Source organism: Muntiacus reevesi, chromosome 1 (genome assembly GCF_963930625.1).
Source record: "Muntiacus reevesi chromosome 1, mMunRee1.1, whole genome shotgun sequence".
NCBI classification, from domain to species: Eukaryota; Metazoa; Chordata; class Mammalia; order Artiodactyla; family Cervidae; genus Muntiacus; species Muntiacus reevesi.
This window is the reverse complement of record NC_089249.1, coordinates 44,692,732-44,714,196: the sequence shown is the minus strand read 5'-3', so window position 1 is coordinate 44,714,196 and position 21,465 is coordinate 44,692,732. Positions and strand designations below refer to the sequence as shown.

Genomic DNA, 21,465 nt, shown 5'->3' with positions numbered 1-21,465 from the left:
TTGCTGTGTTAAATAGCCAGTAGGGTATACAGGTCTGGTGATCAGAGAATGATCTGAACGGCAGAGATAACTTTGATATGCATTGCTTTGTATGTGGTAGTTGAAACTGTGAGAATGTAAGAAATTAACTAAGGATATCATGTTAAGCTAAGTGAAATTGTGAGTCACTCAGTCTGAAGATACAGAAAAGATAAAGGCTAAAGTTCAAAAAATACTGGCAAGATGAGATGGATGATTGAATCACCACATCATTCAGATGTAACAATATATTCATCATATACACTCATTTTCTAAAACATTTTATTTTGTGTATCTCCTTTTCCACATTTCTGAGAATAGTACTATAAAATACACACACACACAGTCCTCTGAACTTTCTTATGATCTGAGCTCAAACTTCATGTGGTGTCTCTTAGTCAGACAAATAGAGACTTATTTTCTGCCAAGTGGATTATAATTGACAAATCCATGGATAATTTTTCTCACAACTTGCTTTGATTATCTTGTTAGAAGACAGCTGGGCGCATTTCATACTCCGGGTCTCTCGTTCATTTGGAAACCTACAGAAAGAAAGCAGATGGTTTTCTTTACATCAGCCATGAGTATATGCATATGGCCAGAGGCTTACAAGGACTTCAGAAAATGTTTTCTATTTTTTTAAATAAGGAATAAACTCATTAAAACTGTTTAAATACACAAAAATATGATAGGCAAAGCAATTCTTCCCACTTTACGTTTTATGTCTCAAAACGTCTCTCCAGAGAATTTATAGTTCATTTTTGTTGTTTAGTCCCTCAGTTGTGTCTGACTCTTGGTGACCATAGAGACCGTGACCTGCCAGACTCCTCTGTCCATGGATTCTCCAGGCAAGAATACTGGAGTAGGTTGCCATTTCATTCTCCAGGGATCTTCCTGACCCAGGAATTGAACCTGTGTCTCTTGCATTGGCAGGCAGATTCTTTACCACTGGGCCACCAGGGAAGCCCTAATAGTTCATTAAAGAGAGCTAAAATATCACCTCTGACTTTTTTTTAGTCCACTCTGAGCAGTGTGTGGGACCCTAGTCCCCCGTGATAGGAGGTGGGCTTGAATCCATGTCCCTGTATTGGGAATGCAGAGTCTTAACCACTGGACCATCAGGGAAACCCCTCAGCTCTGACATTTTTATTGCTTAAAAATTGATCACTGTAAGAAGTGAGCAGAAAGTTATGCTCTGCAAAGCAACCATGTGCATTCATAAAAGAGTTTACACTTGCTAATTTACCTTTTATATAAAAAGCTAAAATCAGGCAACAGGGCAATCCTGTTTCATACATAAGTTTTCTGAGTGGATGGAGGGAGATTTCTTTTTCAACTTTCTGTGTGAATCATTTTATAGAAATATTTATCAGACTATAGCAGTCAGGAAATCTATACCCATTAGATCACTTCAAAGCCAATGATGTCATATGTATCTTTTTTGTCACATACAACATGGGATTAAAAACCACAAAAAGAGAAAATGCAAAAGACTTACAGCTGAGGGTCGAAAGTGCTGTTGTCCAACCAGGTCCATAATTCCCCTCCAGGAGGAATCCTCAAACCAACCCAAAATGAATCATTTACGTTTTGCCATGGGAAAGTCTAAAAAAAATAGGAAATGTGGTATGAAATCAAGTGGTTCTTACAGATGCGAGATAAAATACCACAGGAGCACCTTCTATGTGACTGGCATTGCTCTAGAAGCTAGGAATGAACAGGAAAGACATGCTTCATGTTTTCAAATATATCACAGTGGAGGGGAAATCTGCAGCAATGCAATGGAATAAAAGCTAAAGAAAAATTACTAAATGTCTATTGACAAATGGATGGATAAAGATGTAGCACATATGTGCAATGGAATATTACTCAGCCATGAAAAAGAATGAAATGTTATCATTTGTCATACAGAGTGAAGTAAGGCAGAAAGAGAAAAACAAATATCATATGTTAACACACACATATATATAAGGGATCTAAACATAAATTTTAAAAAGTCTAGATGTACCTATTTGCAAGGCAGGAATGCAGACATAGAGAAAGAACATGTGGACACAAGAAGACAGGGAGGGTGGAAAAATTGGGAGATTGTGATACACACATACACACACACACACACACACACACACACATTACCATGTGCAAAGTAGATTGCTAGTGTGAAGTTGTTGTCTAGCATAGGGAGCTGAGCTCAGTGCTCTGTGATGACCTAAAGGGACATTATGACAGAGTGGTAGGGAGGTTCGAGAGGGAGGGAATATATGTATATCAATCATACTGCAATATAAAAACAGGAACTGAGACTGTGAAGAATAAAAGGACTATTGTGGACAGTGTTAGTAGACACCAAGGCTGCGGAGTCAGGCTGCAGCTACTATTACTACTATGCACCTTTGCACAGTTACTCATTTTTATTTCTGTATTTTTCCAACCACTAAAACTCTGACTATGATAATATTCATACCTATCTCAAAGAACTGTTATTGTTTTGTTAATAACTAATATTAAACACTGCTTGGCACATAGTGAATGCTTCTTGCCTAAATAATAGTGATTACTACTAAATACAAGTATTAAACAATAATCTAGAAGCAAGAAAGCACACAGGAAAAGTTACAGGAAGAAAGCAATCTCTGAGCTGATGGGGCACATATTGTTGATAAATTTTTTTTTTAATTGGAGGGTAATTGCTTTCCAATATTGTGTTGGTCTCTACTATACATCAACATGAATCTCCCATAGGTATACACGTGTCCCCTCCCTCTTTAATCTCCCTCCCACCTCCCATCCCATCCCACCTCTCTAGGTTGTCAAAGAAAACCTGATTTGAGCCCCTTGCATCATATAGCAAATTTCCACTGGATATGGCAATCTATATGTTTGCATGCTACTCTCTCAATTTCTCCCACCCTCTCCTTTCCTGACTTTGTCCACCAGTCTGTTCTCTATGTCTGCATCTCCATTGCTGAAAATAGTATCATCAGTACCATCTTTCTAGATTCCACATATATACATTAATATATGATATTTATTTTTCTCTTTCTGACTTACTTAACTTTGTATAACAGGTTCTAGGTTCATTCACCTTATTAGAACCAACTCGAATGTGTTCTATTTATGGTTGAGTAATATTCCATTGCATATATGTACCATAACTTCTTTATTCATTCATCTATCGATGGACATCTAGGTTGCTTCCATATCTTAGCTATTGTAAATAATGTTGCAACAAACATTGAGGTACATGCATCTCTTTCAATTATGGTTTTCTCAGCGTATATGCCCAGTAGTGGGATTGTTGGGTTATATGGTAGTTTTATTCCTAGTTTTTTAAAGAATCTCCATACTGTTCTCCACAGTGACTGTATCAATTAACATTTCCACCAACAGTGCAAGAGCATTCCCCTTTCACCACATCCTCTCCAGCATTTATTGTTTATAGAGATTTTGATGATGGCCATTCTGACCCGTGTGAGCTTATTGTAGTTCTGTTTTGCATTTCTCTAATGATGAGCGATGCTGAGCACCTCTTCATGTGTTTATTAGCCATCTGTATATCTTTGGAGAAATGTCTGATTAGGTCCTCTGCTCATTTTTTGTTTGGGCTCTTTTTTTTTTTTCCTGATGTTGAGCTACATGAGCTGCTTATATATCCTGGAGATTAATCCTTTGTCAGTTTTTTTCCTTTGCAATTATTCTCTCCCATTCTGAGGGTTGTCTTTTAATCTTGTTTCTTCTGCTGTGCAAAAGCTTTTAAGTTTAATTAAGTCCCATTTGCTTGTTTTTGTTTTTATGTCCATTACTCTAGGAGGTGGGTAATATCTCCTTTTGTGCAATGACATAACCCCTGAGACAAAGTATATGGCTGGCCATAACGTGCTAAGTTGCTGAAGTTTTGTCCGACTCTTTATGACCCTGTGGACTGACTGCAAGACTCCTCTGTCCATGGGACTTCCAAGGCAAGAATACTGGAGTGGGTTGCCATTTCCTCCTCCAGGAGATCTTCTCAGCCCAGGGATCGAACCCGTGTCTCTTGTATCTCCTGCATTGATAGGCAAATTCTTTACCACTGTCCAGTTCATATATATGCCATGCTATGCTCAGCTACTTCACATGTATAATGGTCCCCTATTACAGGCTTCAGGGGCCAGAGGATAGAATATTATGGGTTCAACTGTGTCTCTTCAAAATGTTTGCATTTGAAGTTTTAACCCCCAGTGCTTCAAAATGTGACTGCCTTTGGAGACACAGCTTTTAGAGAGGTGACTAAGCAGAAATGAGGCTGTTAGGGTAGATCTTAATTCAATCTGATTATTGTCCCTATAAGAAGCAGAAATTTGGACATACAGAGAGACATAGATGCATGCATACAGAGGAAATACCGTGTGAGGACAGAACAAACAGGTGGCCATCTAGAAACTAAGGAGAGAGGCCTTGTAAGGAACCAAATCTGCCAACACCTTGATCTTGAACTTCTAGCCTTCAGAGCTGTGAGTAACAAATTTCTGATGCGTAAGCCACCAAGTCTGTGGTACTTTGTTATGTTAGCTTTAACAAACTCATACAACCCCTTTAGGTGCTTGCGTGCTAAGTCACTTCAGTTGTGTCTGACTCTTTGTAACCCCATGGACTGTAGTCACCCAGCTCCTCTATCCATAGCATTCTCCAGGCAAGAATCCTGGAGGGGCTGCCATGCCCTCTTCCAGGGGATCTTCCTGACCCAACTATCAAACTTGCATGTCCTGCATTGGCTGGCAGGTTCTTTACCACTAGCACCACCTGGAAATCCTTACAGCCCCTTTATTATTCTGTTGGTGGCTCAGATGGCAAAGAAACTGCTTGCAATGCGGGAGACCTGGGTTCAGTTCCTGGGTAGAAACAAACAATAAATCACTGCATGGAGAAGCAGTGCAATGAAGGACTTCCCTAAAAACCTTGTCTGTTTCCTGCTCATCGTCAAATTGAAAAATGCTGAAATGCAGCAAAGACATGTTTCCTGGGCAACAAGAAACCTAACCCATCACTTAATAGTTAACTGAAACTCCACATTAAAGACCTAGGAGGAACTGTGTATTCATTTCCAAGCACAAAGCTATGTAATTCAGTCTCTTCTTATTAGATGCTTTCTTATTAGGGCCTTTCCAGTTGATACCTTCATCCCCTTTTTTGTCTGAAGCTGACTTCTAAGAGAAGAAAAAGTCTCTTTTTAGTTCTTCACCCATTCTGGATTTGGTTCATATTCAAACCAATTTGGACTGGATCTGACAAAGAGTTTTACAGTTTGATATTTGGGGTTACATTGGTTACACAAAAGATAACTTACTTCCCATTTTGATTTTCTTGTTGTTGTGGATTTCTATGAAACTCAGAGGAATTTTTTCTTCCCCATACAGAAGTTTCAACAGCTGCCCTGATGTAAACTGTCCAGACTTAACCAGGCTTGTAAAGCACTGTTTGTCATTGAGTTTTCTGAAACTGAGCCTTTGATATCACTTGTAATTTCAATGTACTAATTCTTATGCTGAGAATCCTTATTTGATGTTTGCCAACTAATATCTATACCGGCCTTATTTAGGTTTAGTGTCCAACCTTCGTGTAAGAAAATTTCAATTTACATTAAACCAGGGTTAGAAAAATGTTAGTTTTCTTCAACAAAAACCAAAGTTTAATGAGAAGGGCTATACTGTATTTCCTTCTTCTGAACATCATTTTTAACTTCAGCTGCCATGCTGTCTGACCACAAACTTTGTGAGCAATGATGGATTAAATATGGGAGATGAGACTGATATCATATATTTAAAATGCAATCTGGGAAACAGAAAGATCCGTTATAGAGAACTTAAGTATATATTGCTAAAAGGATTTCTCCTATTCCTAGCTAAGTGAATGTGAAAGTGAAAGTTACTCAGTCGTGTCTGACTCTTTGCGACCTCATGGACTATACAGTCCATGGAATTCTCCAAGCCAGAATACTGGAGTGGGTAACCTTTCCCTTTTCCAGGGAGTCTTCCCAACCCAGGGATTGAACCCAGGTCTCCCGCATTGCAGGCGGATTCTTTACCAGTTGAGCCACAAAGAAAGCAAAAGAAGCCTAAAATAACAATGTAGTTTCAATGATTCATTCAACCAATAATTGTGCAGTTAATATCAATGAGGTTTAAATTTTTTTCACTGAAATTTTCAAATTTGTAGCACAAAGAAGTACTGAGGATGCTATAATCTTAAAATTTTATACCTCACCATATCAGTGAAGTCTCGGATCACCATGAGATGTGAGTTTTTCATGACACAGTCATTTTTACTCTCATTCCAAGATTTCTTTTTTTCATTTTCAGCAACCCAGTAGCATTTCCCCCCGTGTGGCCTCCAATCTTTGGTGGGGCATGATGTACGAACAGTAGAAGAATCAAAAGAAACTGGAAGGAAAAAGGATAAATAATTACAGCAAACATGAGGATGCATCCCTAATATTGTATAATAATTAAAGCCTCTCAAAATTTGTTAAATTATGGCCTAAGTTTTCTTTGATATAAGTATGTGCTTTTCTCAGGATGGATTTTGGAAAAAAAAAAAAAAAAAAAACTAACGGAATTTCAATTGTATATATTTTTTCTTTCTCTCTTTTCTTCTTTCTCCCATTTAATTTATTCTCTTTAAAATATGTTATATTTTCTATGAGCTAGGCAATACACAGACACTAGGATAAAGCGATCAACATCTAAACTTCAGGAAGATAAAAATTTTGGAGGAAAAGTAGAAATTAGAGATTTCAACTAGTGATCCACCAATGAACCAGGCATTTTGAGAATTATATATCACTGTAATTTTGAGAATTATAAAGTCATGAGAAGAACTTTTATTGGGCAAAATTTGTATGGTAGATGGTCTCTAAAACTCAGATAGATCGATCTTCCTGTGTATAAAAGGGTCTGGACAGAATTTAAAGTGATTTTGTTCAATACCATGTTATCACCTCTATCAAGGGTAGAAGGAGGACAATTATGTGCTTTTGTGTTGAGAATAATGTCCCAGAAAATTTGCTATCATAGTTTCACTAGTTTAAAAAAATTAAAGTTTTTGGAATGAGGTTGAGGAGACATGGAAAAATTAATATCCATTTTAAAGTTTTAATGAGCCCCCAGAAGTTGAAATCACTCTATAACATGGACTGGTAAGTTTTTCTAATAACATTATATATGCAGGTTCAAAAAAAGAAAGGCATATGGTTTTTCAATACAGAATTAAAGCTTAAATCAACAGATTAAAAATAATAAAGGAAGCAGAAAGAAAAAAAAGAGAGAAAAGCTAAATAATTGAGTGTTTTCTTGACTTTTGAAAGTATATAAATACATTCATATGTGAAAAATAAAAACTCACATAAAATAATCATTTATCATATTTTTCATGTACTACCATTAAAAAAGTGACAAAAAACTATGTGGTGTGATCATGAATTTTAGGAAAGAAAATATTTTGACCATATTCTACACCTGCACATGTCCCAGTAGAAATAAAAATACTAATAAAATACAATGATTTCAACATAGTACCTTTAAATTCATTTAAAACACATGCAGGTTTATTTTTCTCATTTGTCTTCAATCTTTAAATACTTTTGTCAAGGACTGTAATAGGCCCATGAAAAACAATGGTCTAAACCATCCCTCTGTAGGGGTAGAGGAATTTCCCCTTTATTCAGATATACCCAAGTAAAGTCCATGCTACTGTCCACACTTGCTTATTTAGGAATTCAATTCAGCTCAGTTCAGTTTCTCAGTCTGTCCGACTCTGCGACCCCTTGAACTGCAGCATGGCAGGCTTCCCTGTCCATCACCAACACTTGGCATTTACTCAGACTCATGTCCATTGAATCGGTGATGCCATCCAACCATCTCATCCTCTACTGTCCCCTTCATCTCCTGCCCTCAATCTTTCCCAGCATCAGGGTATTCTCACATGAGTCAGTTCTTCACATCAGTTGGCCAAAATATTGGAGCTTCAGCTTCAACATCAGTCCTTCCAATGAATATTAAGGACTGATTTCCTTTAGGGTAGACTGGCTGGATCTCCTTGCAGTCCAAGGGAATCTCAAGAGTCTTCTCCAACACCACCGTTCAAAAGTTTCAATTCTTTGGCGCTCAGCTTTCTTTATGGCCCAACTCTCACATCCATACATGACTAACGGAAAAACCATAGCTTTGACTAAATGGATCTTTGTTGGCAAAGTAATGTCTCTGCTTTTTAATATGTTCTCTAGGTTAGCCATAACTTTTCTTCCAAGGAGCAAGTGTCTTTTAATTTCAAGGCTGCAGTCACCACATGCAGTGATTTTGGAGACCAAAATAATAAAGTCTGTCACTGTTTCCATTGCTTCCCCATCTATTTGCCATGAAGTGATGGGATTGGATGCCATGATCTTAGTTTTCTAAAAGTTGAGATTTAAGTCAATTTTTTCACTCTCCTCTTTCACTTTCATCAAAAGACTTTTTAGAAATAAGCAGGGTGATAATATACAGCCTTGACATACTCCTTTCCCGATTTGGAACCAGTCTGTTGTTCTAACAGAAAATTGGATTAAAGATTTACTGAGCATGGCCCTGTCCATCAGAACAAGACCCAGTATCCCCCTCAGTCAGTCTCTTCCATCAGGATGCTTCCATAAGCCTCTTATCCTTCTCCATCAGAGGGCAGACAGAACGAAAACCACAATCACAGAAAACTAACCAGTCTGATATATGGACCACAGCCTTGTCTAACTCACTGAAACTATGAGCTATGCCGTGTAAGGCCACCCAACATGGACAGGTCATGGTGGAGAGTTCTGACAAAATGTGGTCCACTGGAGAAGGGAATGGCAAACCACTTCAGTATTCTTGCCTTGAGAGTCCCATGAACAGTATGAAAAGGCAAAAAGATAGGACACTGAAAGATGAACTCCCCAGGTCAGTAGGTGCCCGATAAGCTACTGGAGATTGGTGGACAAATAACTCCAGACAGTATGAAGAGCCAGAGTCAAAGAAAAAACAACACCCAGTTGTGGATGTGACTGGTGATAGAAGCAAGGTCCGATGCTATAGAGAACAATATTGCATAGTATCCTGGAATGTTAGGTCCATGAATCAAGGCAAATTGGAAACGATCAAACAGGAGATGGCAAGAGTGAACATCAACATTTTAGGAATCAGCAAACTAAAATGGACTGGAATGGATGAATTTAACTCAGATGACCATTATATCTACTAATGTGGGCAATAACCTCTTACAAGAAATGGAGTAGCCATCATAGTCAACTCAGGAATTAGGCAATATAAAATAACATTACCTATTGAGCTGCTTGCTTCAGATTTACTTTGCTCAGTACAATATTTCTTCTTTGATTCATTATCCATTTCAGTTTGTCTTGCAGTTTTGAACTGAATAACTAGTGAAAGAAGACACATCTTTTCTTAATTAAATATGAAGCAGAAAATGGTCAGGTTGTAGTGACTCAGTGAAGTTGATTGATGTGGAAACTCCAGAGCAATTAAAGTGATTAAAATTTATGGGAAAAATTTCCTTTTCCCAAGATTGGACCTTCTTTTGCACATACTCCTGTTAATTTTATTAATATCAAATTTAGGGTAATTGGAAAAATATGACCTGGGACCAGAAGGAAACTCACTTGATTTTTTCTGGAGTTTTCATATTTATTTTAATAAACACAAAATAACCAGCTTTGAATGTAAGCTTCATTTGGATAGTTTGTGTTTGGTAAGTTCCTGCTAACTGTACCAGGTGTCACCTGATTCATAGAAAGAGCTTTATGTGTTTTGATTTCAGTTCATGATTCTGTTCCTTTTGCGGTTGTCCATTAAAAGTCTACATATGGAAGGACAGGGTGAGCCCAGAGTATTTTTCTACCATGAGGAAGGCATTTGTTTTTCTGATGGCCATTTCACTGAAATTATGTTTGGTTATTTATAGTCTCACAATAGTGTTTATTAATCAGTTAAATCTTTAAAATCTATCATAGAAACAAATCTGTTACTAACAAGCTGCTTTGTGATAACAAGCAAATCTATTCAGTTCAGTTCAGTTCAGCCAGTCACTCAGTCATGTCCAACTCTTTGCGACCCCATGAATCGCAGCATGCCAGGCCTCCCTGTCCATCACCAACTCCTGGAGTTTACTCAAACTCATGCTCATCGAGTCGGTGATGCCATCCAGTCATCTCATCCTCTGTCGTCCCCTTCTCTTCCTGCCCCCAATCCCTCCCAGCATCAGGGTCTTTTCCAATGAGTCAACTCTTCGCATGAGGTGGTCAAAGTACTGGAGTCTCAGCTTCAGCATCAGTCCTTCCAATGAACACTCAGGACTGATCTCCTTTAGGATGGACTGGTTGGATCCCCTTGCAGTCCAAGGGACTCTCAAAAGTTTTCACCAACACCACAGTTCAAAAGCAAATCTATTAACTTATACCAAAAAGAAACCTAGCAGAGAGGGTATTTTGTTTTTTAAATGGCCATGCCCCATGGCATATGGGATCTTAGTTCCCTGACCAGGGATCAAACCTGCGCCCTCTGCAGTGGAAATGCAGAGTCGTTTTAACCACTGGGCTGCCAGGGAAGTCCCAGCAGAGGTGTTGAATGTTAAGTATTTTTTACTTCATCCCCTCAATGTTAAAGTCCCAATTTGGCCACTGCCTTGTTATATTAAACTAGTCAAACCACTTATCACTGTGGGATTTAGACTGTTCACCTCAACTGGAGGCTTGACCTTATTGATTTCTAGGGTCCTATCCAGTTCTAGAATTCTGACTCTGCCCATTGACCTCTAGTAACTAATGACATACGTAATTACTAATATCATTCACAAGGACAGCACGGGCAGATACTGCTTTGATCTGTTCTAGGGTTTGGTTCAATCTGGAAACCTGAATTCCTTAGAGTATGCATCATCTGGGAGCTTTTCTCCAAGCATTTACTCAATAAATTATTAAAATAATTGCCATATAAAGTTGGACTATATTTTACTATATCCACAGCATGAGTATAATTTTATAGTGCCTGAGTGAATTGATTGGTTTTAGACAAAATTTTCACCCATGCATGCAAGATTGATGATGCCCCTGAGTAGCTAATGGGCCTTCCCTTGAGGCTCAGCTGGTAAAGAATCCAGCTGCAATGCAGGAGGCTTGGTTCAATTCCTGGGTTGGGAAGATCCCCTGGAGAAGGGAAAGGCTACCCACTCCAGTATTCTGGCCTGGAGAATTCCACAGACTGTATAGTCTATGGGGTCACAAAGAGCTGGACATGACTGAGTGACTTTCACTTCACTTTCAGAATGCCATGATCTTAGTAAGCTTGAATAAGATCTTGAATAAGCTTAAACAGAAATATGCTTCATAGTTTAATTTGCTTTCATAGAACATGGGTCAGAGAAGCTGATTTTGATCATAAAATATAAATCTAGCCTCCTTCATGTATCAATGAAATGAATCCATAATGTATGTAATATCACATGATGGATATTGGTTTTAGACAAAATTTTCACCCACGCATGCAAGATTTTCTATGGAAAATCTCTAATTTTATTTTTGTATCAAATTTCCTGCCTTTTGTGAAATTGTACTGAATTGTGTAGAAACCACTTTAACAGCAAACACAATTACAATAGGTTATGATAAAATAATACTTTGGGGTAAGTAAAGGTTATTGGTAATTACTTACCAAGCATGCTCAGCACAATTACTATTCCAAGAAGAATGATAATCATTGCAGATCCAACTTTCAGGAAAATTCCGTAGTGTTGAGAATCTATAAAATTGGATAAATTTCACTAGTAAGCCCAGTAAGTAATTCCTTAGGTGGTAAGGAAGGGCTGAATAAACTTTGCCAGTTATGCTCTTGAGTTACTTTTCTTTGAAATATGTAGACCTGACTTCCTCTTACATACAAATTTGGTCCCCTGATTTGTGAAGAAGGGGAAATTTATAGAACTGAATGAATATATTTTTTCCTTTTGATTCACCATGCATAATCTTAACTTATGATCTACTCTCTGCATCCCTAAATTGTTATATAAGACTGAAATTCTCAAGATTCTCTAGTAAACTTACCAACTGCCCTCACTTACTTGGGTTGATTCATTCTTTTATGTCTCTTTTATGCATTCTTATACAATAAACCTATTTCCTGTGATATGTAATTGCAATTTTATAAAATTATAAATTTTAAAATAAAAGTAATTTTAGGGATAATCTTGTCCATCATTTGAATGTTAAAATGGGGATTTTAAGTCCACAAAACACAGTTACTTGATAGTAGAATTGAGATCATACCTCAGATTTCTTGACTACCAAATTAGACCTTTGTTCACTATCCATTCTATCTCTCATAATCAGATAAATAAGTCATAAAAAGAAAGTGACATTTTTAGCTCTGGTCTGATTGATGGCTAAAACCAAGAGGCTTTTATCCAAAATAGTTACAGTATATCAATTCCACTAGATATGTGATATATACACATCTACATGGGGCTTCCCTGGTGACTCAGGCAGTAAAATGTCTGCCTACAGTGCAGGAGACCCAGGTTCAATCCCTGGATCAGGAAGATTCCTTGGAGAAGGGAATGGTTACCCACTCCACCATTCTTGCCTGGAGAATTCCATGGATAGGGGAGCCTGGTGGGCTACAGTCCATGGGGTTGCAAAGAGTCAGACACAACTGATGCTTTCACTTTCACAAACTGAGAGCCTACTACTATAACTGATGTTAAAATACAACCAATTACAAAATCAAATATCAAGAATGATTAACATGAAAGCTTATTTAGTGGAATACTATTAGAGAGTATGTCAAGGCTGTATATTGTTACCCTGCTTATTTAACTTATATGCAGAGTACAGCACTTGTTCAAATTATTATTAAGTAAAACATCTTTAATGAGAATTTATTAAATTCTCAAAACACTGAAAGAAGTCCATGCATTTCCTTTTATCAGGCAAAACGATGCAAATTGTGCCTGACTAGGCAATAGTGAGAAGAATGTGATAATATCCCAACACACATTTCTAGGGTGAAGAACTGAGATTTCAGATCTAAAAAGTTGGAGACTAAATCATCAGAGTTCATGAATGGAGCTAATACAAGGAGTACTATACCATTCCTTTAGGCCCCTGAAGCAAAGTTTAAGAAAATCATGACTTTCTGAGTCTTAGTCTGGAATATTCTCAATTGTATTACCTTTTCTCACTGATATTTCACTCAGTTTCATGGGGGTACCCTCTTGTTTTATATCTTGGAGAGCCAAAGAACCTATAAGATTTAAAATAAATGAGATCCATTTATTTAAAATTCATTTATACATTCATCCGCCTACCAAGCATCTATTAATTGCCTACCGAGGAGTTAGTACTGTGCGAGGCAGTGGAAATACAAAGATTAAGAGATTAGGGAGAGCGTTTCAACACACATGAAGCTCTGAAATAGGAAGGAATATGATAATTCTAAAGAGCAAAGAGAAAGTCAACAACCAGAGTTAAAGAAATGAAATTTACAACTTTGAAGAGAAAGCTCGGGGACAATTGTGTAGAGCTCTGTGGGACATTACAATCCAATGTAGCAAATCTTTCTTTCCCTCTTGAATATGACACATGGGAATGGAAGTTGCATTTATCCACAACAGAGATATGCAGTGAAAGAGTAATAAAATATTTGACTTCCAGTCATGACTATAGGTAGGTAATTTAATTTTTATGCACTCATATTTCCTCATTTTTAACATTACAGTAAAATTGGACTAGATATCATTAAAGACACTGTCCCCAAATCTCTTTTCCTTGTTCTATTCTTTCTTAAGTTAATTTTTATTGGAGTATAACTGATTTGTGTGCTTAGTTACTTAGTTGTGTCCGACCCTTAATGACACTTTGTTGTTGTTGTTGCTTTGTAATGATAACCCTATATGCAAAACAGAAAAAGAGACACAGATGTACAGAACCTAACTTAGTGACACTTTGGACTGTAGCCTACCAGGCTCCTCTGTCCATGGGATTCTCCAGGCAAGAATACTGGAGTGGGTTGCCATTTCCTTCTCCAGGGCATCTTCCCCACCCAAGGATTGAACCCAGGTCTCCTGCATTGGCAGGCTGATTCTTTGCCACTGAGCCACTAGGGAAGTCCATTTTATAAATTTGTATGTCAATCCCAATCTCCCAATTTATCCCTCCCTTCTTTTCCCCTTGATAACCATAAATTTGTTTACTAAGTCTGTGACTTTGTATCTCTTTTGTAAATGGGTTCATTTGTACCACTTTTTTCTTTTCTTTTTTTGGACCAGGAAAAAAGTAATGTTCTTTCCATGAACAGACGAAATTAAATCCTGGCATGCAGAATCAAAAAATATTGTTCTTGTAGCTTGAAGTGAGTTAAAATAACCTCTAGAAAAATGGACCAATTATATGAGATTTGTGGGAAACGGAGGCATAAGAATACAGGTTTCGTCCATATTACTTCTCAAACTAAGTTTGATAAGCTCACATGAAATGAAAGCTCCCAGTCTGTCAAGAAGAGAAAGCAGATAAGCCCATATTGAGCAAGTTGTGCTGTGCTGTGTGAAGTCGCTTCAGTCATGTCTGACTCTTTATGGCCCTATGGACTGTAGCCCACCAGGTTCCTCTGTCCATGGGATTCTCTAGACAGGAATACTGGAGTAGGTTGCCATGCCCTCCTCCAGGAGATCTGCCTGACCCAAGGACCAAACCCACATCTCTTATGTCTCCTGCATTGGCAGGTGGGTTCTTTACCACTAACACCACTTGGGAAGCCCCATTGAGCAAGTTAGAGAGACAACGTTTAAACATAGGAAATTTCTTTCAACTGGAGAAAACCATACATGAGATCCACTTGAAAACTGCAAACTCAAAAATATGAAAGAAGAAATGGATTCTTGAGAAAAACAGGAAAGCAAAACATCAGTTTTACTCCACAAGGACAAGCTTGTGGAGACTTTAAACATTTTATATAACCTTTACAATACAAAAATTCTTACCCTAGAGGAGATAATATAAATGCAACATGGAATTTTCCATAAAGCTTCATTTATATAGAATGTATGTAGAACCTACACTGGATTTGGAAAAACTATTGGTTTATAAGTGATTTTTGATTAAGGTACAATCTTATCTGTAGCTGTATGCCTGTCTACTTGTGCTCCAAAAATATTCTACTACTCAGATAATCATCATTTGTAAACTTAAAGAAATAAGATATTAACATCTTATGTCTTTTTATTTTAGTTTATCATTTTTATCCTACCAATACACAACTTCCAAAAGGCTAAATAGCAATGTGAATAATTGCCAGGGATACTTTCCTCAGTGTGAATGGGTTTATCATATTATTTTCAAAGGGCAGATTTGGATGAGTAAAATTATAGAGCAGAAAGAGGTTATGAGTATCAATGTCACCACAGGAATATAATAAATGTTCACCACAAGAAATATAAGGGATAGAATTCATGGAAACCATAAGCAAAGGTCTACATATTAAGACTAAAGTTACAATTAACTTGATGAACACTTTGTGTCATTAAAATCCTTCACTTTTATCCTGGCATTCAGTAGATTTTGCTTTGAATCCAGTCTCCTATTTCCAGTAAACCCTCTGGAGAAGGAAGTGGCAGCCCACTCCAGGATTCTTGCCTAGAGAATCCCATGGACAGAACAGACTGGTGGGCTACAGTCCATATGGTCACAAAGAGTTGGACACGACGAAGTGACTTAGCAGACTTTCAGTAAGACAGATGTAAACACAGGACAGAAACAAGGGAGATTTAAAGTAAAACATCAATTTTAACAGGAGTTCTAGATCCAGCTTACCAGATCTCTGGAGTGAAGATGAATGTTCTGAAGATGTATGTTTGATATCAGCATAGACTATCTCTCCAGCCATTGCATAAATTAAAAAGAATCCTGTAAATGAGATATATTGAGACAGATAATTTCCTTCCTCTCTCCCAAGTTTGGTAGATTCATTCAATGAATAAAAAATAAAAGCAATGTGCTCAGCGTTTCAATCAAGGCAGTAGATTATTGAACGCTTCCCTGATCTGGAAGAAAACTACTATCCATGCAGTAGTTTCTTGCACTTCAGTTAGTTTTCTGACCTCACTTGGGATGATTTTGACCTTTATTAGTCCTACAGAAGAGATTGCATCACTTTCCTCTATAAACCGCTTCCTCTTTTAGCTCAGACATATTTTCAGGCAGAAGCCCTTTGCATTCTAGCATTTTCTCCAAAGTGGAATAGCAATTTGGAGGGAAGGACAAGAAAAAGAGGATTTTTATTATGAAAGTAGTAGAAAGAATTAACAGAATACTCATCTTTGAAATGCATTGTAATTACCTAGGCAATACTTTAAAAATTCCCTTAAAGCTATTTCTTCTCTTGTATGCTTTATAATATTAACAGCAAGCTAAGCTGAAGAATACACTATACAGAGGATTTCCAAACTGAAAAATAATCTATATGAAATAGATATAACTCTATGTCAAAATAACCAAAGGTTCTGTCATAAAAGAAAATAAATCTTATTTTTTAAATGAGTTTCATAGAAATTTACCACTGAATGCAATGTATTAAGCATAGATTTTCATTTCCCATTTCTTCTGTGCTGTGCTGTGCTCAGCCTCTCAGTTGTGTTCAACTCTTTTGTGACCCCATGGACTGTAGCCTGCCAGGCTCCTCTGTCCATGGGATTTCCCAGGCAAGAGTACCAGAGTGGGTTGCTGTTTTCTTCTCCAGGAACCACAAATTTTCTAATCGATTATAAACTGGCTCTTGTTATTCCATTGTGGCTGATGGTGCTATACATTTTAAACACATTTTCATTCATATTGTATTCTATAAACAAAAGTTTTAAAAGTTCAATATTAGAAGGCTAAATTGCTTTAGATTCATTTTTTCTATATTATTTAATTACAAGCTTCCATCAGTCCATTGTAAGCTGGATTTGGAACTTCATTTATTTATTTATTTGTGATGAGAGCTTTTATTCTTTTTTCTTTCTTTTCCCCCCTCATTTATTTTTATTAGTTGGAGGCTAATTACTTTACAATATTGTAGTGATTTTTGCCATACATTGACATGAATCAGCCATGGATTTACATGTGTTCTGCATCCAGATTCCCCCTCCCGTCTCCCTCTCTATCCCATCCCTCTGGATCTTCCCAGTGCACCAGCCCTGAGCACTTGTCTCATGCATCCAACCTGGGCTGGTGATCTGTTTTACCCTTGATAGTATACTTGTCTCAATGCTATTCTCTTGGAACATCCCACCCTTGCCTTCTCCCATAGAGTCCAAAAGTCTGTTCTGTACATCTGTGTCTCTTTTTCTGTTTTGCATATAGGGTTATTGCTACCATTTTTTAAATTCCATATATATGCGTTAGTATACTGTATTGGTGTTTATCTTTCTGGCTTACTTCACTCTGTATAAAGGGCTCCAGTTTCATCCATCTGAGTAGAACTGATTCAAATGAATTCTTTTTAATGGCTGAGTAATATTCCATAGTATATATGTACCATAGCTTCCTTATCCATCCGTCTGCCGATGGGCATCTAGGTTGCTTCCATGTCCTGGCTGTTATAAACAGTGCTATGATGAACATTGGGGTACACGTGTCTCTTTCAGATCTGGTTTCCTTGGTGTGCATGCCCAGGAGTGGGATTTCTGGGTCATATGGCAGTTCTATTTCCAGTTTTTTTTTTTTTTATTTCCAGTTTTTTAAGAAATTTCCACACTGTTCTCCATAGCAGCTGCACTAGTTTGCATTCCCACCAACAGTGTAAGTGGGTTCCCTTTTCTCCACACCATCTCCAGCATTTATTTCTTGTAGACTTTTGGATAGCAGCCATTCTGACTGGCATGAAATGGTACCTCATTGAGGTTTTGATTTGCATTTCTCTGATAATGAGTAATGTTGAGCATCTTTTCATGTGTTTGTTAATCATCTGTATGTCTTTGGAGAAATGTCTGTTTAGATCTTTGGCCTGGTTTTTGATAGGGTCATTTATTTTTCTGGAATTGAGCTGTAGGAGTTGCTTGTATATTTTTGAGATTAATCTTTTGTCTGTTGCTTCATTTGCTATTATTTTCTCCCATTCTGAAGGCTGTCTTTTCACTTGCTTATAGTTTCCTTTGTTGTGCAAAAGCTTTTAAGTTTCATTAGGTCCCATTTGTTTATTTTTGCTTTTATTTCCAATATTCTGGGAGGTGGGTCATAGAGGATCTTGCTGTGATTTATGTCGGAGAGTGTTTTGCCTATGTTCTCCTCTAGGAGTTTTATAGTTTCTGGTCTTCCATTTAGATCTTTAGTCCATTTTGAGTTTATTTTTGTGTATGGTGTTAGAAAGTGTTCTAGTTTCATTTTTTTACAAGTGGCTGACCAGTTTTCCCAGAACCCTTTGTTAAAGAGGTTGTCTTTTTTCCATTGTATATTCTTGCCTCCTTTATCGAAGATAAGCTGTTCACAGGTACGTGGATTTATCTCTGGGCTTTCTATTTGTTCCATTGATCTGTATTTCTGTCTTTGTGCCAGTACCATTCTGTCTTGATGACTGTGGCTTTGTAGTAGAGCCTGAAGTCAGGCAGGTTGATTCCTCCAGTTCCATTCTTCCTTCTCAAGATTGCTTTGGCTATTCCAGGTTTTTTGTATTTCCATACAAATTGTGAAATTATTTGTTCTAGTTCTGTGAAGAATACCGTTGGTAGCTTGATAGGGATTGCATTGAATCTATAGATTGCTTCGTGTAATATACTCATTTTCACAATATTAATTCTTCCAATCCATGAACACAGTATATTTCTCCATCTGTTTGTGTCCTCTTTGATTTCTTTCATCTGTGTTTTATAGTTTTCTGTATATAGGTCTTTTATTTTTTAGGTAGATATCCTTCTAAGTATTTTATTCTTTTTGTTGCAATGGTGAATGGTATTGCTTTCTTAATTTCTCTTTCTGTTTTCTCATTGTTAGTGTATAGGAATGCAAGGGATTTCTGTGTGATAATTTTATATCCTGCAAATTTACTATATTCATTGATTAGCTCTAGTAATTTTCTGGTAGAGTCTTTAGGGTTTTCTATGTATAGCATCATGTCATCTGCAAGCAGTTAAAGTTTCATTTCTTCTTTTCCTATCTGGATTCCTTTTATTTCTTTTTCTGCTCTGATTGCTGTAGCCAAAATTTCCAAAACTATGTTGAATAGTAGTGGTGAGAGTGGACACCCTTGTCTTCTTCCTGACTTTAGGGGAAATTCTTTCAATTTTTCACCATTGAGGATAATGTTTGCTTTGGCTTTGTCATACATAGCTTTTATTATGTTGAGGTATGTTCCTTCTATTCCTGCTTTCTGGAGAGTTTTTATCATAAATGGATGTTGAATTTTGTCAAAGGCTTTTTCTGCATCTATTGAGATAATCATATGGTTTTTATCTTTCAATTTGTTAATGTGGTGTATTGCATTAATTGATTTGTGGATATTAAAGAATCCTTGCATTCCTGGGATAAAGCCCACTTGGTCATGATGTATGATTTTTTAAATATGTTGTTGGATTCTGTTTGCTAGAATTTTGTTAAGGATTTTTGCATCTATGTTCATCAGTGATATTGGCCTGTAGTTTTCTTTTTTTTGTGGTGTCTTTGTCTGGTTTTGGAATTAGGGTGATGGTGCCCCCTTAGAATGAGTTTGGGAGTTTACCTTCTTCTGCAATTTTCTGGAAGAGTTTGAGTAAGATAGGTGTTAGCTCTTCTCTAATTTTTTGGTAGAATTCAACTGTGAAGCCATCTGGTCCTGGACTTTTGTTTGTTGGAAGACTTCTGATTACAGTTTCGATTTCCTTGCTTCTGATAGGCCTGTTAAGATCTTCTATTGTTTCCTGGTTCAGTTTTGGAAAGTTATACTTTTCTAAGAATTTGTCCATTTCTTCCAAGTTGGCCATTTTATTGGCATAGAGCTGCTGGTAGTAGTCTCTTATGATCCTTTGTATTTCAGTGTTGTCTGTTGTGATCTCTCCATTTTCATTTCTAATTTTGTCGATTTGGTTCTTCTCCCTTTGTTTCTTGATGAGTCTGGCTAACTCTTTGTCAATTTTATGTATCTTTTTCAAAAAACCAGTTTTTAGCTTTGTTGATTTTTGCTATCGTCTCTTTTGTTTCTTTTGCATTTATTTCTGCCCTAATTTTTAAGATTTCTTTCCTTCTGCCTACCCTGGGATTCTTCATTTCTTCCTTCTCTAGTTGCTTTAGGTGTAGAACTAGGTTATTTATTTGACTTTTTTCTTGTTTCTTGAGGTAAGCCTGTAATGCTATGAACCTTCCCCTTAGCACTGCTTTTATAGTGTCCCATAGGTTTTGGGTTGTTGTGTTTTCATTTTCATTCGTGTCTATGCATATTTTGATTTCTTTTTTGATTTCTTCTATGATTTGTTGGTTATTCAGAAGCGTGTTATTTAGCCTCCATATGTTTTAATTTTTCATAGCTTTTTTCCCTGTAATTGAGATCTAATCTTACTACATTGTGGTCAGAAAAGATGACTGGAATGATTTCAATTTTTTTGAAGTTCCCAAGGCTAGATTTATGGCCCAGGATGTGATCTATTCTGGAGAAGGTTCCATGTGCACTTGAGAAAAAGGTGAAATTGATTGTTTTGGGGTGAAATGTCCTATAAATATCAATTAGGTCTAGCTGGTCCACTGTGTCATTTAAAGTTTGTGTTTCCCTGTTAATTTTCTGTTTACTTGATCCATCCATAGGTGTGAGTGGGGTATTAAAGTCTCCCACTATTATTGTGTTATTGTTAATTTCCCCTTTCATACTCGTTAGCATTTGTCTTACATATTGCAGTGCTCCTATGTTGGGTGCATATATATTTATAATTATATCTTCTTCTTGGATTGATCATTTGATCATTATATATTGTCCTTCTTTTTCTCTTTTCACAGCCTTTATTTTAAAGTCTATTTTATCTGATATGAGTATTGCGACTCCTGCTTTTTTTTGGTCTCCATTTGCATGAATTATTTTTTTTTAAAGCCTTTCACTTTCAGTCTGTATGTGTCCCTTGTTTTGAGGTGGGTCTCTTGTAGACAGCATATATAGGGGTCTTGTTTTAGTATCCATTCAGCCAATCTTTGTCTTTTGATTGGGGCATTCAATCCGTTTACATTTAAGGTAATTATCGATAGGTATGGTCCCGGTGCCATTTACTTTGTTGTTTTGTGTTCACGTTTATACAACCTTTCTGTGTTTCCTGTCTATAGAAGATCCTTTAGCATTTTTGAAGAGCTGGTTTGGGGGTGCTGAATTCTCTCAGCTTTTGCTTGTCTGTAAAACTTTTGAGTTCTCCTTCTTATCTGAATGAGATCCTTGCTGGGTACAGTAATCTGGGTTCTAGGTTATTCTCTTT

At 37.0% G+C, this 21,465-nt stretch overlaps 1 protein-coding gene across 5 annotated transcripts; it reads right to left on the bottom strand.

Moving 5' to 3' along the window:
- Nucleotides 1-320: 320 nt before the first annotated feature.
- On the bottom strand, nucleotides 321-16,136 carry LOC136159929 (killer cell lectin-like receptor subfamily F member 1). Of its 5 annotated transcripts, XM_065922799.1 has the most exons (7): nucleotides 15,878-16,136; nucleotides 13,242-13,313; nucleotides 11,727-11,813; nucleotides 9,341-9,439; nucleotides 6,259-6,434; nucleotides 1,517-1,623; nucleotides 321-560 (listed from the first exon to the last, which is right to left on the bottom strand). In XM_065922799.1, the coding sequence occupies exons 1-7, from the start codon at nucleotides 15,948-15,950 to the stop codon at nucleotides 452-454; spliced, it is 723 nt and encodes a 240-aa protein (XP_065778871.1). In that variant the 5' UTR covers nucleotides 15,951-16,136; the 3' UTR covers nucleotides 321-451. The 5 variants fall into 5 exon arrangements, with proteins under 5 accessions (XP_065778871.1, XP_065778888.1, XP_065778879.1 ...); XM_065922816.1 differs by lacking the exon at nucleotides 9,341-9,439; XM_065922807.1 differs by lacking the exon at nucleotides 13,242-13,313.
- Between the last annotated feature and the right edge of the window lie 5,329 nt (nucleotides 16,137-21,465).